The sequence below is a fragment of the Oncorhynchus tshawytscha genome, linkage group LG17 (genome assembly GCF_018296145.1).
Source record: "Oncorhynchus tshawytscha isolate Ot180627B linkage group LG17, Otsh_v2.0, whole genome shotgun sequence".
Lineage (NCBI taxonomy): Eukaryota > Metazoa > Chordata > Actinopteri > Salmoniformes > Salmonidae > Oncorhynchus > Oncorhynchus tshawytscha.
In genome coordinates this window covers 11665573-11680523 of record NC_056445.1, presented here as the reverse complement: position 1 = coordinate 11680523, position 14951 = coordinate 11665573, and the positions used below count along the sequence as shown (strand labels likewise).

The following is a 14951-nucleotide window of genomic DNA, read 5'->3' as shown; positions in this document are numbered from 1 at the left end:
CACAGATTCAACCACAAAGACCAGGGAGATTTTCCAATGCCTGACAACAAAAAGGGCACCTATTGGTAGATGAGCGAAATTTTAAAAAGCAGACATTAAATATCCCTTTGTCGATGGTGAAGTTATTAATTATACTTTGGATGGTGTATCAATACACCCAGTCACTTCAAAGATACAGGTGTCTTTCCTAACTCAGTTGCCGGTGAGGAAGGAAACCACTCAGGGATTTCACCATGAGGCCAATGGCGACTTTAAAACAGATAGGACAAAACTGAGGATGGATCAACAACATTGTAGTTACTCATTAATACTAACCTAAATGACAGAGTGAAAATAAGGAAACCTGTACAGAATACAAATATTCCAAAATATGCATCCTCTTCGCAACAAGGCACTAAAGTATTACTGCAAAACATATGGCAAAGCGATTCACTTTTTGTCCTGAATACAAAGTTATGTTTGGGGAAAATCACATTACTCACCATTTTTTCAAGCATAGTGGTGGCTGCATAATGTTATGGTTATGCTTGTAATCATTAAGGAGCGAGATGTTTTTCATGATAAAAAATAATAATAAACGGAATGGAGCTAAGCACAGGCAAAATCCTAGAGGAAAACCTGGTTCAGTCCGCTTTCCACGAGACACTGGGAGACGAATTAACCTTTCAGCAGGACAATAACCTAAATCACAAGGCCAAATCTACACTGGAGTTGCTTACCAAGAAACAGTGAAAGGTCCTGAGTGGCCGAGTTACAGTTTTTACTTAAATATGCTTGAAAATCTATGGCAAGACCTAAAAATGGTTGTCAACTTGACAGCGCTTGAAGAATTTTTTAAAGAAAAATTGGCAAAATGTTGCACAATCCATGTGTGTAAAGCTCTTAGAGACTTACCCATAAAGACTCACATCTGTAATCACTGACAAAGGTGATTCTAACATGTATTGAGTCAAGGGGTTGAATACTTATCTAATCAAGATAGCATCATATTTTTTTTTTAAACAAATGTTCAAATTGTTCTTCCACGTTGACAGACTATTTGTTGTAGACAATTAAATCCATTTTAATTCCACTTTGTAACAACAAAATGTGGAAAAAGTCAAGGGGTGTGAATACTTTCTGAAGGCACTGTATCCCTCTCATTATTACCTTAGGCCTACCATATTTGTAGGTTGTTGTTTTTTTAAACGTAAAACTTTGAGATAGCCTAGAACTCTGTTAGATATATGAATTGCTTGAACATGAAATAGCGCGGTGGGAGAAATCATCCACTATTGGAGAGAGAGAGAAAAAAATAAATCACATTTTCTGACTGGACATTTAGCGCCGCTTGGTGAAACTAGGCCATGTCTTCATTGTTCTCTTGCATTCTGTAAATATAAGGTATTCATTGAAATAGGCTACAGCAAATAGGAATATAGACAGTTTCCTCGGAATGTCACCTACGCACTGCCCTGCACCACCGGACTCCGCTTCTCTGTTTAAAACGGCCAGTCAAGTTGAAATAGGTTAGGCATCGTCTGTCACATTATGTCGTCGTCACCATCGACAATGGCTGTCGATCATCCTCGATAGACGATACTATCATAATATCGCCCAACCCTAGTTACAAGTGCATCCTTAAAAGCTGCCTGGGTTTAAACTCCTTCTCTTTTACAAAAAGTGAATAGCTCAATTGATAGCAAGAGAGTTACACATTGTAGGCCTACTCGATTACCTCCCTAGCAAAGTACATTTTTTGACTTTGAGGCTATAGAAATTCGTAGCTCAGCCTCTGAATATCAGAGGCAAACGGAATATATTCCCATACGCAAGAGTCTCGTCTCTCGTGCATTTTGTGGCTCGTTTCTAGCATCAGAGGAAAGCGCTGTTTAAGATCAGTTTTGACTTCTTCAAAATCTTAAACTAACAAAGGGGTAGGCTTTTTGCAATTTTCTTTAACAAAGTAGGGTATGGTATACCCTCACATAGACCTGCCCCCTTAATGGTTTTAACTTAACATACAAAGTCCTTCACGGACACAGAGGTATTTAAGGAGTGGTGACACAATTGAAGGAATTGTCCGACAAAATCTAAACATAGCGTATAATTGTCGGCCAAACAGGTAGGCCTACCTCGTATTTCTTAAATAGGAAGAAATAGGCTCCAACACAAAGCCTTCGTTGTTAGTTAATTAGTGAAATGTTTTTGATTTTTTTTACAATTACTCAAATTAGCGTAATTTCAGCACCATGTGCTTTCCACCTCCCGATTGATTGCACAGCGGCTGCAGCTTCTCATTACAGCACCACAAAGCTGTCATGGAAGTTACTCGACACGGGTTTATTGTGAGGTCAATTACGCTGATAAAAAGCCTCATCATGGGCAATGAAACATGTTGTTTCGCGGCGTTTGGAAAATATCAAGTGTGACGAATAGGAGCCCGGAACAAAGCAAAAAAAAAAAAAAAAGTTACCCCCACCCCCCAGTAATTTCCTAACTGTCCCCTAATGCATATAAAAGATGTAGACAAATTCATCTCCATAAAATGAAAAATAACATCTGGAGCCCTATTTTGCCAGTAAAATATAACAATATCCTAATTGTCAACCCAAAATCCATGACAATCACTAGATTAGGTTGCACATCAAAATATCTTGAATCATGCATTCCTGCTTGGACATGTTGAATGAAACAGCTTATTTCTTGAATAGTAGTAACCTATTACATGTATTAATAAAGCACTGGGAATTACTTGATACAATTACTATAAAAATATACAGCTCCAGTCAAAGGTTTAGACACCTACTCATTCAAGGGTTTTTCTTTGTTTGAAATAACACATATGGAATCATGTACAAACCAACAACAAAAGTGTTAAACAATATATTTTATTGAAAGTAGTCAACGTTTGCCGTGACAGCGTTGCACACTCTTGGCACTCTCAAAACCAGCTTCACCTATGCTGAGCACTTGTTGGCTGCTTTTCCTTCACTCTGCGGTCCAACTCATCCAAAACCATCTAAATTGGGTTGAGGTCGGGGATTGTGGAGGCCAGGTCATCTGATGCAGCACTCAATCTCTCTCGTTCTTGGTTGAATAGCCCTTACACAGCCTGGAGTTGTGTTGGGTCATTGTCCTGTTGAAAAACAAATGATAGTCCCACTAAGCGTAAACCAGATGGGATGGCGTATCGCTGCAGAATACTGTGGAAGCCATGCTGGTTAAGTGTGCCTTAAATTCTAAATAAATCACAGACAGTGTCACCAGCAAAGCACCACCACCTCTATGCTTCACGGTAGGAACTACACATGCGGAGATCATCCGTTCACCAACTCTGCATCTCAAAGACATGGCAATTGGAACCCAAAATCTCAAATTTGGACTCATCAGACCAAAAGGACAGATTTCCACCAGTCCAATGTCCATTGCTCAAATTTCTTGGCCCAAGCAAGCCTCTTCTTCTTATTAGTGTCCTTTAGTAGTGGTTTCTTTGCAGCAATTCGACCATGAAGGCCTGATTCACGTAGTCTCCTCTGAACAGTTGATGTTGAGATGTGTCTGTTACTTGAACTCTGAAGCATTTATTTGGGGTGCAATTTCTGAGGCTGGTAACTCTAATGAACTTATCCTCTGCCACAGAGGTAACTCTGGGGCTTCCTTTCCTGTGGAGGTCCTCATGAGACCCAGTTTCATCATAGCACTTGATGGTTTTTGTGACTGCACTTGAAGAAACTTTCAAAGTTCTTGACATTTTTAGTATTGACTGACCTTCATGTCTTAAAGTAATGATGGACTGTTGTTTCTCTTTGCTTATTTGAGCTGCTGTTGCCATAATATGGACTTGATATTTTGCCAAATAGGGTTAGCTTCTGTATACCACACCTACCTTGTAATAACACAGCTGATTGGCTCAAAAGCGTTAATGAAAGACACACCACAAATTAACTTTTAACATGGCACACCTGTTAATTGAAATGCATTCCAGGTGACTACCTCATGAAGCTGGTTGAGAGAATGCCAAGAGTGTGCAAAGCTGTCATCAAGGCAAATGTTGGATACTTGGAAGAATCTCAAATATAAAATATATTTTGATTTGTTTAACAGCTTTTTTTCATATGTGTTATTATATTGTTTTGATGTCTTCATGATTATTCTAGTGTAGAAAATAGTCCAAAGAAAGAAAAACCCTGGAATGAGTAGATCCAAACTTTAGACCGGTACTGTAGTCATGGCCAAAAGTTTTGAGAATGACAAATATTAATTTCCACAAAGTTTGCTGCTTCAGTGTCTTTAGATATTTTTGTCAGATGTTACTATGGAATACTGAAGTATAATTACAAGCATTTCATAAGTGTCAAAGGCTTTTATTGACAATTACATGAAGTTGATGCAAAGAGTCAATATTTGCAATGTTAACCCTTTTTTTTCAAGACCTCTGCAGTCTGCCCTGGCATGCTGTCAATTAACTTCTTGGCCACATCCTGACTGATGGCAGCCCATTCTTGCATAATCAATGCTTGGAGTTTGTCAGAATTTGTGGGGTTTTGTTTGTCCACCCGCCTCTTGAGGATTGACCACAAGCTCTCAATGGGATTAAGGTCTGGGGAGTTTCCTGGCCATGGACCCAAAATATTGATGTTTTGTTCCCCGAGCCACTTAGTTATCACTTTTGCCTTATGGCAAGGTGCTCCATCATGCTGGAAAAGGCATTGTTCGTCACCAAACTGTTCCTGGATGGTTGGGAGAAGTTGCTCTCGGAGGATGTGTTGGTACCATTCTTTATTCATGGCTGTGTTCTTAGGCAAAATTGTGAGTGAGCCCACTCCGTTGGCTGAGAAGCAACCCCACGCATGAATGGTCTCAGGATGCTTTACTGTTGGCATGACATAGGACTGATGGTAGCGCTCACCTTGTCTTCTCCAGACAAGCTTTTTTCCGGATGCCCCAAGCAATCGGAAAGGGGATTCATCAGAGAAAACGACAGTCCTCAGCAGTCCAATCCCTGTACCTTCTGCAGAATATCAGTCTGTCCCTGATGTTTTTCCTGGAGAGAAGTAGCTTCTTTGCTGCCCTTCTTGACACCAGGCCATCCTCCAAAAGTCTTCGCCTCACTGTGCGTGCAGATGCACTCACACCTGCCTGCTGCCCTTCCTGAGCAAGCTCTGTACTGGTGGTGCCCCGATCCCGCAGCTGAATCAACTTTAGGAGACGTCCTGGCGCTTGCTGGACTTTCTTGGCCGCCCTGAAGCCTTCTTCACAACAATTGAACCGCTCTCCTTGAAGTTCTTGATGATCTGATAAATGGTTGATTTCGGTGCATTCATACTGGCAGCAATATTTGCATTAATTTCATGGCAAAGAGGGACTTTCAAATGAATTGCAATTCATCTGATCACTCGTCATAACATTCTGGAGTACAGTGGGGCAAGAAAGTATTTAGTCAGCCACCAATTGTGCAAGTTCTCCCACTTAAAAAGATGAGGCCTGTAATTTTCATCATAGGTACACTTCAACTATGACAGACAAAATGAGAGAAAGAAATCCAGAAAATCACATTGTAGGATTTTTAATGAATTTATTTGCAAATTATGGTAAGTAAAATAAGTATTTGTTCAATAACAAAAGTTTATCTCAATACTTTGTTATATACCCTTTGTTGGCAATGACAGAGGTCAAACATTTTCTGTAAGTCTTCACAAGGTTTTCACACACTGTTGCTGGTACTTTGGCCCATTCCTACATGCAGATCTCCTCTAGAGCAGTGATGTTTTGGGGCTGTTGCTGGGCAACACGGACTTTCAACTCCCTCCAAAGATTTTCTATGGGGTTGAGATCTGGAGACTGGCTAGGCCACTCCAGGACCTTGAAATGCTTCTTACGAAGCCGCTCCTTCGTTGCCCGGGCGGTGTGTTTGGGATCATTGTCATGCTGAAAGACCCAGCCACGTTTCATCTTCAATGCCCTTGCTGATGGAAGGAGGTTCTCTCTCAAACTCTCACGATACATGGCCCCATTCATTCTTTCCTTTACACGGATCAGTCGTCCTGGTCCGTTTGCAGAACAACAGCCCCAAAGCATGATGCTTCCACCCCCATGCTTCACAGTAGGTATGGTGTTCTTTGGATGCAACTCAGCATTCTTTGTCCTGCAAACACGACGAGTTGAGTTTTTACCAAAAAGTTATATTTTGGTTTCATCTGACTATATGACATTCTCCCAATCTTCTTCTGGATCATCCAAATGCTCTCTAGCAAACTTCAGACGGGCCTGGACATGTACTGGCTTAAGCAGGGGGACACGTCTGGCACTGCAGGATTTGAGTCCCTGGTGGCGTAGTGTGTTACTGATGGTAGGCTTTGTTACTTTGGTCCCAGCTCTATGCAGGTCATTCACTAGGTCCCCCCGTGTGGTTCTGGGATTTTTGCTCAGCGTTCTTGTGATCATTTTGATCCCACGGGGTGAGGTCTTGCGTGGAGCCCCAGATCGAGGGAGATTATCAGTGGTCTTGTATGTCTTCCTTTTCCTAATAATTGCTCCCACAGTTGATTTCTTCAAACCAAGCTGCTTACCTATTGCAGATTCAGTCTTCCCAGCCTGGTGCAGGTGTACAATTTTGTTTCTGGTGTCCTTTGACAGCTCTTTGGTCTTGGCCATAGTGGAGTTTGGAGTGTGACTGTTTGAGGTTGTGGACAGGTGTCTTTTATACTGATAACAAGTTCAAACAGGTGCCATTAATACAGGTAACGAGTGGAGGACAGAGGAGCCTCTTAAAGAAGAAGTTACAGGTCTGTGAGAGCCAGAAATCTTGCTTGTTTGTAGGTGACCAAATACTTATTTTCCACCATAATTTGCAAATAAATTCATTAAAAATCCTACAATGTGATCTTTTCTCATTTTGTCCATCATAGTTGAAGTGTACCTATGATGAACATTACAGGCCTCTCATCTTTTTAAGTGGGAGAACTTGCACAATTGGTGGCTGACTAAATACTTTTTTGCCCCACTGTACATGCAAATTGCCATCATACAAACTGAGGCAGCAGACTTTGTGAAAATTAATATTGGTGTTATTCTCAGAACTTTTGGCCACAACTGTATATTGCATGAATGTTTTTTTATGGGTGCGACAGAATCATGAGCTGGTGCCACCAAGTGAAAAGGTTTGTCTGAAACGCTGGGATCCATATTGCAGTAGAGTGCATAGAGGAGAGGAGAGGAGAGGAGAGGAGAGGAGAGGAGAGGAGAGGAGAGGAGAGGAGAGGAGAGGAGAGGAGAGGAGAGGAGAGGAGAGGAGAGGAGAGAGGAGGAGAGGAGAGGAGAGGAGAGGAGGAGAGGAGAGGAGAGGAGAGGAGAGGAGAGGAGAGGAGAGGAGAGAGGAGAGGAGAGGAGAGGAGAGGAGAGGAGAGGAGAGGAGAGGAGAGGAGAGGAGAGGAGAGGAGAGGAGAGGAGAGGAGGAGACTTACGGTTCTGGCTATGCATGTCTTTGGGAGGGGAGGGTGAGGAGGAGGAGGAGGAGGAGGAGGAGGAGGGTGGGGAGGTCCTTTACTCTCTCTGCCTCACTGGGACTCTACTCCCCAGACACCTAATCAGGACAGAGGGACATGTCAAAAACACAACACAGCCACACGGGCGCTCCCACCCACACACACACACACACACACACACACACACACACGTCCTCCCACACACCCACCCAGTACAAACGTGCTCTCACACACCCACACACCCACACACACACACACCTCATTAAATGCTTGTTGTAGATCTACTACTCATGCAGACTTTATAGCATTATATCACTGTCGGCAAATAAAAATCTTCGTGATTATTCATTTTGGAATCAACATCTTTGTTCTGCCCTGGCAATTTCCTAAATAGACTTGGCCCCGGCAACACAGCCATCCTGCCAACTGTCCTCAGCCAACTACTGTCTGACAGGCTGTATCACCCACTCCACAGAATCTGTCTCATTGGTCACAGTTTAGTGACTGACAGTGTGAGGAGCCAATAAGATGACAGTCTGTGGGAATGACAAGGAGATTGCCTTACCCTGCCAATGAGTGCTGAAATACCAACAGCTCATTAGAACAATACGGATGACTGAGCACACAGATTAAGCAGGCGTCAAGGCCTGTGTGTGTGTGCGTATGTTCCAGGTGTGTGTGAGCGTGTAACTGCGTCCGTCAGGCAGGTGAGTAAATAGGCAAGGTAAAGCAGAGGGGGCAGCTGTATTGGAAGCTAGGATTAAAGTCCACCTCATTCAGATATGTAGTAGTAGTAGTTACACAGCAGCCCATCCAGGTTACTTACAACTGTAGTTTAGCGTACATCTAATAATGCACCCAAGTCTATGTCTTGTGCTTCTGCCCTTCCAAGGTACAAGTTACCACATTACATTTTTTTTATTTAACCTTTATTTAACTAGGCAAGTCAGTTAAGAACAAATTCTTATTTACAATGACGGCCTACAAAAAGGCCTCCTGCTGGGACTGGGATTAAAATAAATTAATAAATACAATGTAAATATAGGACAAAACACACATCACAACAAGAGAGACAACACTACATAAAGAGAGACCTAAGAGAACAACATAGCAAGGCACCTAACATAGATCTAGGGTCAAAATACCCTATCCTAACCTTAAAAACATGATTAAGGGCTTTTAAAACTAGCTGACCCTGTATCAGTGGTTAGGGGCAACAACTACCTAGTCCCTCAAGCCCATTGCCATGACATTGCCAAGCGAGCGAAACGGTGGCTAGCGTGAGAGCCCTGTGAGGCTAGCAACCACAGGAAGTAGGAAGCTCAGCCTCAGCTTCTCAGAGCTCAGCTGGGTTTGTTTACATCCGCACCGCCAGCACTAGAGGAAGACACCCACCAGAGAGAGAGAGACAAAGAGAGAGGAGAGGAGAGAGAGAGAGTAGAGAGAGACAAAGAGAGAGGACAGGAGAGAGAGTAGAGAGAGGATAGGAGAGAGAGAGTAGAGAGAGACAAAGAGAGAGGATAGGAGAGAGAGAGAGAGAGTAGAGACAAAGAGAGAGGAGAGGAGAGAGAGAGACAAAGAGAGAGGAGAGGAGAGAGAGAGACAAAGAGAGGAGAAGGAGAGGAGACAAAGAGAGAGGAGAGAGACAAAGAGAGAGGAGAGAGACAAAGAGAGAGGAGAGAGACAAAGAGAGAGGAGAGAGAGTGAAGCGCCAAACCCTTCTGCAACAGCCAATACATTTCATATCGCGACACAGACAACGCAGCACATTACTAAACTACTCGACACAAGTCAGCACTACACTAAACCACACACACAATCACTGCCGCTCCTTCAGCACCACACACAACAGCTGCCCACACTGGAACCAAAGCAAGCACACAAACAACTAGCTGCCTCGCCAACACACTGCACTGCAGTGAGTGCCAAGCCCACACATCAAAGTCAGGAAACGAAACTAAGCTGAGAGGACAGAGCCTGCAAGGAGTTCAATTAATCCAGGACCATACGAGCAGAGTCACCAGACAACAACACACTATGAATAACAGTCTAGCACACAGACATTCTCTGAATGACACACACCCCACCTCTGAATAACACACAAAAGCTTTTCCGTTAAACTGCTTAATCAGCCTCCGCCGCCAGCTACAGATGTGTCTGTCTGACTCCTGCAGCCTGGCTGGCAGAAAGAGTATTTCTCCACACACACACACACACACTGGAGGAGCAGCATAGCTGAAAGGCATTGACCCCTGAGCAGACCTGACCTATTCAGAGCCTGTCAATGAGCAGCTGTTGTGAGAGGAAGCTTTCCTGTTTCCCCTAACCACAGATCTAAGGTCAGATGTACATGCGTTATAACAATTTAGTGGTTAGGAAAAAGTCTAGGTCCTGTCTGCGAGGACTGCAGCTGGAGGCAGCAACCTGCAGGGGGAAGGAGAGCACTCAAAGTGGGTCGTGTGTGTGTGTGCGCGTGTTTTGCCTGTCTCTTGGCACAGAGAGACTCCTCTCTCTAGGACATGTGCAGCCAGCAGCAGAGAGCAGATGTAAGCGCGCTCCGCTCACTGGGGATCAACGAGAACGTAAGCAGACGGACAGACAAGAGCTGGTTTTCAATTATTATTTATTTATTTTTTACTTTAACTCTGCATTGTAGGAAAAGGACCCGTAAGTAACCATTTCCCTTTTAGTCTATGAAGCATGTGACAAATAAAATGTGATTTTAATTTGGTCCAGCACTGACCAATGTTTAAGGGGCTCTTACTGTGATGGGTTAGAGTTAGGGGTCTTACTGTAGTGTGTAGGGTTCTTACCGTAGTGGGTGAGGATGCCCTGGGGTTTGACCACTTGGTTGCAGACATTGCAGACGACGAGACAGAAATCCTCCTGGTTGGGAAACTGGCCAAACACGTGCATCTCTGCAGGACACAGAGACGGGAACAGGGACAGGGGGTGAGCTAGGAGAAGGACCAGAAAGCTACATTGATCTAAGGGCAGCTTGTTGTTTCCTCCCATGGTTAATGTTGGGAGGGGGAGGGATTCAGCCGATCCAATCAAAATGTCTCTTCCTACTTCCAAACAGGCAACTTCACAGAGATCTTACTCATCACTATGTGGACTCTGCATCCCAGGGGGATTGGCAGGTTAGCGTTTGTCGTCGTAAATCTTGCTCTGGAGGCAGCTCTGCGAAGTCATCAAATCCACTCAGTGCTGCCTTCAGGAGAAAAATCATCACAATAAACATCAACCTGTGGGAAAACTGAGGATTTGGTTCGTCTTCGCCTTGACCTGGCATGTCCTGTCGACTGGAATAGATAAGAGGCCAGTCATGCTTGGTAGGTATCTAACTGAGGCCGTACTCATGCTGTCCCGGACCGTCCGGAGATCTTTGGCTGCGTCCCAATTCTCCACAAGTGTACACTTTGGGGAGAAGGGGGATGCTGCCTCAGAGCCAGTCAAGGTGTCATGGAAGCGAGGACTGAAGCATCACTCTGGCTAACACTAAACATACAATAATGCCTGCTGATTGATTGTATGTCTTTGTATTTTAAGATGTGCGTGACTGTGCTTGTCCACCAGTGTATCAGTGTTGTGTGTTACTTGTCATGCTCTGTGATTTGCTCTGTGATTTGCTCTGTGATTTGCTCTATGATTTGCTCTGTGATTTGCTCTGTGATTTGCTCTGTGATTTACTCTGTGATTTACTCTGTGATTTACTCTGTGATTTACTCTGTGATTTGCTCTGTGATTTGCTCTGTGATTTGCTCTGTGATTTGCTCTGTGATTTACTCTGTGATTTACTCTGTGATTTACTCTGTGATTTACTCTGTGATTTACTCTGTGATTTACTCTGTGATTTACTCTGTGATTTACTCTGTGATTTGCTCTGTGATTTGTGTAGACCCCAGGAAGAGTAGCTGCTGCTTCTGCAAAAACTAAATGGGGATCCAAATAAACTAAATCGAGTGGATCTGGTCCAGATAGTTGCTTAGACATAATGGTTAAAGGTTAGGATTGACGGAGGGTTATTCTGATGCTAGATCAGTGGTTAAGGGCAACCTTGACCTCCATGGTCCAGCCCCTACACTGTGGAGCATCAGACCACTCCGGTAGACCAGCCGCTCTGCTCCAATGAAAATAGCCCATCTTTTTTTTTTTTTTAACCTTTATTTTACCAGGGAAGACATTTTTTTCCAAATGTGCCCTACAAGTAAAACATCACAAATCACTTAGAAAAACAGTTACATCCCTCCACAAATAAATCCTCAATCAATACTCTAAACTGTACCAGAACATCAAGATCTTTCGGTTACTGGCCCAACGCTTTTAACCTATATTTATTAACAAATTAACAATGAAAATGCTTTGCACGTACATTGAATTATCCACGTGACATTGTTAAATACAAGGGTGACATTGGAAATGGTTTCATTCAATAAAACAAGCAACTTTTTAAAAGTAGGGTTGATGGCGTTCACCCCATTAAAAAAAAAGACGTCTATGTTGGCAGCCTACACACCTTTCACACTTGGTGATTTTTTGTCGGCCAATCAAAAGCTGCTCCACAGTCTGAGGTTCCAAGTGTAGCGAGTGAAGTGAGAGATCTCTAATCAACGCAAACATGGAATTAAAATGACAGAATTAAAAGTGAGCTAAATAAGAAGGAGTGGGGTGGGCTGTTGTTTAATCTGAATCACAGTGTTGCCATTTCTTTACAAGGACGAGGAGTGCAGTAACTGTAGCCTCGGTTAGCTCGTTACCTAGCTAGTCCCCTAACGTCGATTTGACGCAGTCAAAACAGGCACTGCCGTGGCATGATGAATAAGCAGCAGCTAACTGGGCCAGCTTGGCTACTTCGTAGTCTCTCACACACACACACACACACACACAGTTCCTTCCTCCTACTAAAAACATAAGTAAAAACAAACAAAAACATGTATTCCAACTATCCAGATATCCAAGAAAGAAAATCCTGATATTATTCTAATAGTGAAATTATTTCAAATGTCCACATCCCTAAACAACAAGTATAGCACTTATAAAAGCACCCTTTTTTTTTCATCTGTCTCTGCCAAGACAAATGAGAACAGTGTGTAATTTACTCCAGCGCTCGCCTGCCAGAACGACAGAAACTGCCAAAACACTGCTGCTAAAACAATCTTGTCTTTGGTGAATGAGCGCTACCCAGGCAGAGAGAGAAACACACTGTCAGACACCCACTGAGAAAATAGCTTAAAGCGGAGGATAACATTTTTCGAGATATTTGTGCATTGTCAAGTCTCACTTATCCTCTAAACAACATTGTCAGATAATGAATTGAATTATAGACTGCATCAGCTGTTGACCTATGTCGCGGAGAGAAGGCATAATGCTGAGTTCACCATATAACAATGGGCATAATCGCTGTCTGGCACTAATCTCAGAGATGATTAGGCATTGGACTGTAATGACGTCACCCAGTTAGCTATTACTGTCTGCTTGACACATGGTGTGACCTCATCGGCTGATGGTGTGACTGACTGACTGACTGACTGACTGAGTGTGTGTGTGTGTGTGTGCGTGTGTCTCACAACCTGCCTGACTCTTGGCCGTGGGGAACAACAACACTGGGAGACTCCATTCTGACTGAGTGAGTGGCTCTCCTTACCTTATCCATTATGGGGTCCAGGGCAAACAAAACTGGCCTTAGATCAGTGTCTAAAGGGCAAGTCAATCTTCCTGTCTCAGTGTGTTGGCCTGGGATCAGCAGTCAGAGCATGTTGGTGATTCCAGTCTGGCTGGGACTGAGAGAGGCTGCTTTGGCACTCAGTCTGACTGAACTGAAGATGGGGTAGTTAGTACTGAAGTGTACTACACTTGAGTGTAGCTCCTGTCTGTCACTCTGGGTGGCCCACCAACCTACAGTTATCAAATCCCCTCATTTGTACATTGTAGGTGGAGCCAAGAACCTCTAGGGTACAAACTCTAGGTAAGCAGGAAGGGAACATAGTCAAGCACATGTGACAGTTCCTGCTTGACCAATATCATGCCACTAGATATTAATTTGTTTGTAATTAACAAATTCGTACACTCACTACCATACAAGAATGCTGGAGTGACACCTGGAGCGTCATCAGTCCACAAGAACAAGGCTCAGGTGACAGTCACCACAGCACGTTTTGATCAACCTCACCTTCTTTGCTGAGTTTAGTTCCTTCCCAGTTGTTGTACAGCTCTTTCAAGCGGTTTCCGACGAGCGAGTCTGTATTTGAATAATATAAGAAAATAAGGTTCATATTGGAGTTAATGTACTAGAGGTTAGTTGGTGCTTGAATTAAACATACATCTCACGCACGCCACGCTGGAACGTGTCATGACGTCCAGCTCGATAACTAGGTCGCAGCTGTAACGTTAACTGACGAGGTGCCTTGACAAATCAAGCAAACTGTCACCAACAAGCAACGAAAAGTTATCCTGGCCAGACAGCAGTAAACTAACCCATGTACATCACGAACATGTTGAGAATGCATCAGAGAAATGAGTACACAGCATTGGCAAAACATGCGTTTTATCGATCTGTTATGCATTTGGTAACTAACTTAATATGTGGTTGTTATCTTCCAGTTTTGACAGATGCATGGAGGACACGGCTGGCTAACTCAATCTCAGTTCAACAACACTGTTCGCACGTGCCATTTTTATAGAAATGGACGACAAAATTGACGTGCACTTACTGTCAGAATAGTGTAATTTTGCTGCGCTGATAAAAGTCGACCAAGGTTTGCACAGGAACGTATCCGGATTTGGTAGTTGGCGATCCAATGTCGCCATTGCACTTCCTTCTTGTTGCTTGCTTTTTTCCCCTCTCCTTCGCAGTACGCTAAACGAGACAAGCGGAGCACCTGACGTCATTTTCGTCACGTTCCGTCTTCGCTCGGCCTCTGGCGGCAAGGAGTTGAAAGGTTGCAAAGGGGTGTGTGGGCCTCTGAAGTTCAAACGTTTGTTTTTCTGATACATAAATGACACGTGTGTTGTTGTTTTTCTCAAAATTGCATTTCACCCATTGTTGATTTGCTGAAATATATTCCGATGTCTTACATATTCAATATGTTTTAGTTAATGTTTCAGTAACAGTGGAATATTTTAGGCTGGCAATAGCCAAAGTACAGCACATTTGACCAATATATGAGCAATATTACAGTGTAATACAGTACAACAACGTGCAGTCGTTGTGAAGCAGCTATTATCCTAGTCGGTCAATAATACTTTGACTACAGACAAGAATATTGTACACTTTTGCACTACACAAACAAAATACCTTTTGCTGCCCATACACATTATTATATAAAATATCACGTTTGCTGATCACAAATTTGCCATAGGAATCCTATACATTGTTCCAAGAGCTCTTCAGCGCAACAACAAAATATGACTCAGCATTGACCTCTTGTGGTTGGAATTGAAAATTGCGTCTCTACTCAATGATGGACAGACAGTGGCCTACAA

General features: G+C 43.2%; 1 protein-coding gene across 2 annotated transcripts in view; it reads right to left on the bottom strand.

Moving 5' to 3' along the window:
* The window catches only part of atxn7l1 (ataxin 7-like 1), a 33031-nt gene extending 18659 nt beyond the window's left edge, over positions 1-14372 (bottom strand). The window contains exons 1-3 of one of the 2 annotated variants that reach the window (XM_024377008.2): positions 14180-14372; positions 13639-13707; positions 10280-10384 (exon numbers count right to left, since the gene is read on the bottom strand). In XM_024377008.2, the coding sequence (XP_024232776.1) occupies positions 10280-10384; positions 13639-13707; positions 14180-14357 (352 nt within the window). In that variant the 5' untranslated portion in view covers positions 14358-14372. Of the gene's footprint in view, positions 1-7445; positions 7565-10279; positions 10385-13638; positions 13708-14179 lie in introns of those variants that run through there. The other variant, XM_042300184.1, reaches the window with a different exon arrangement.
* Positions 14373-14951: the final 579 nt, after the last annotated feature.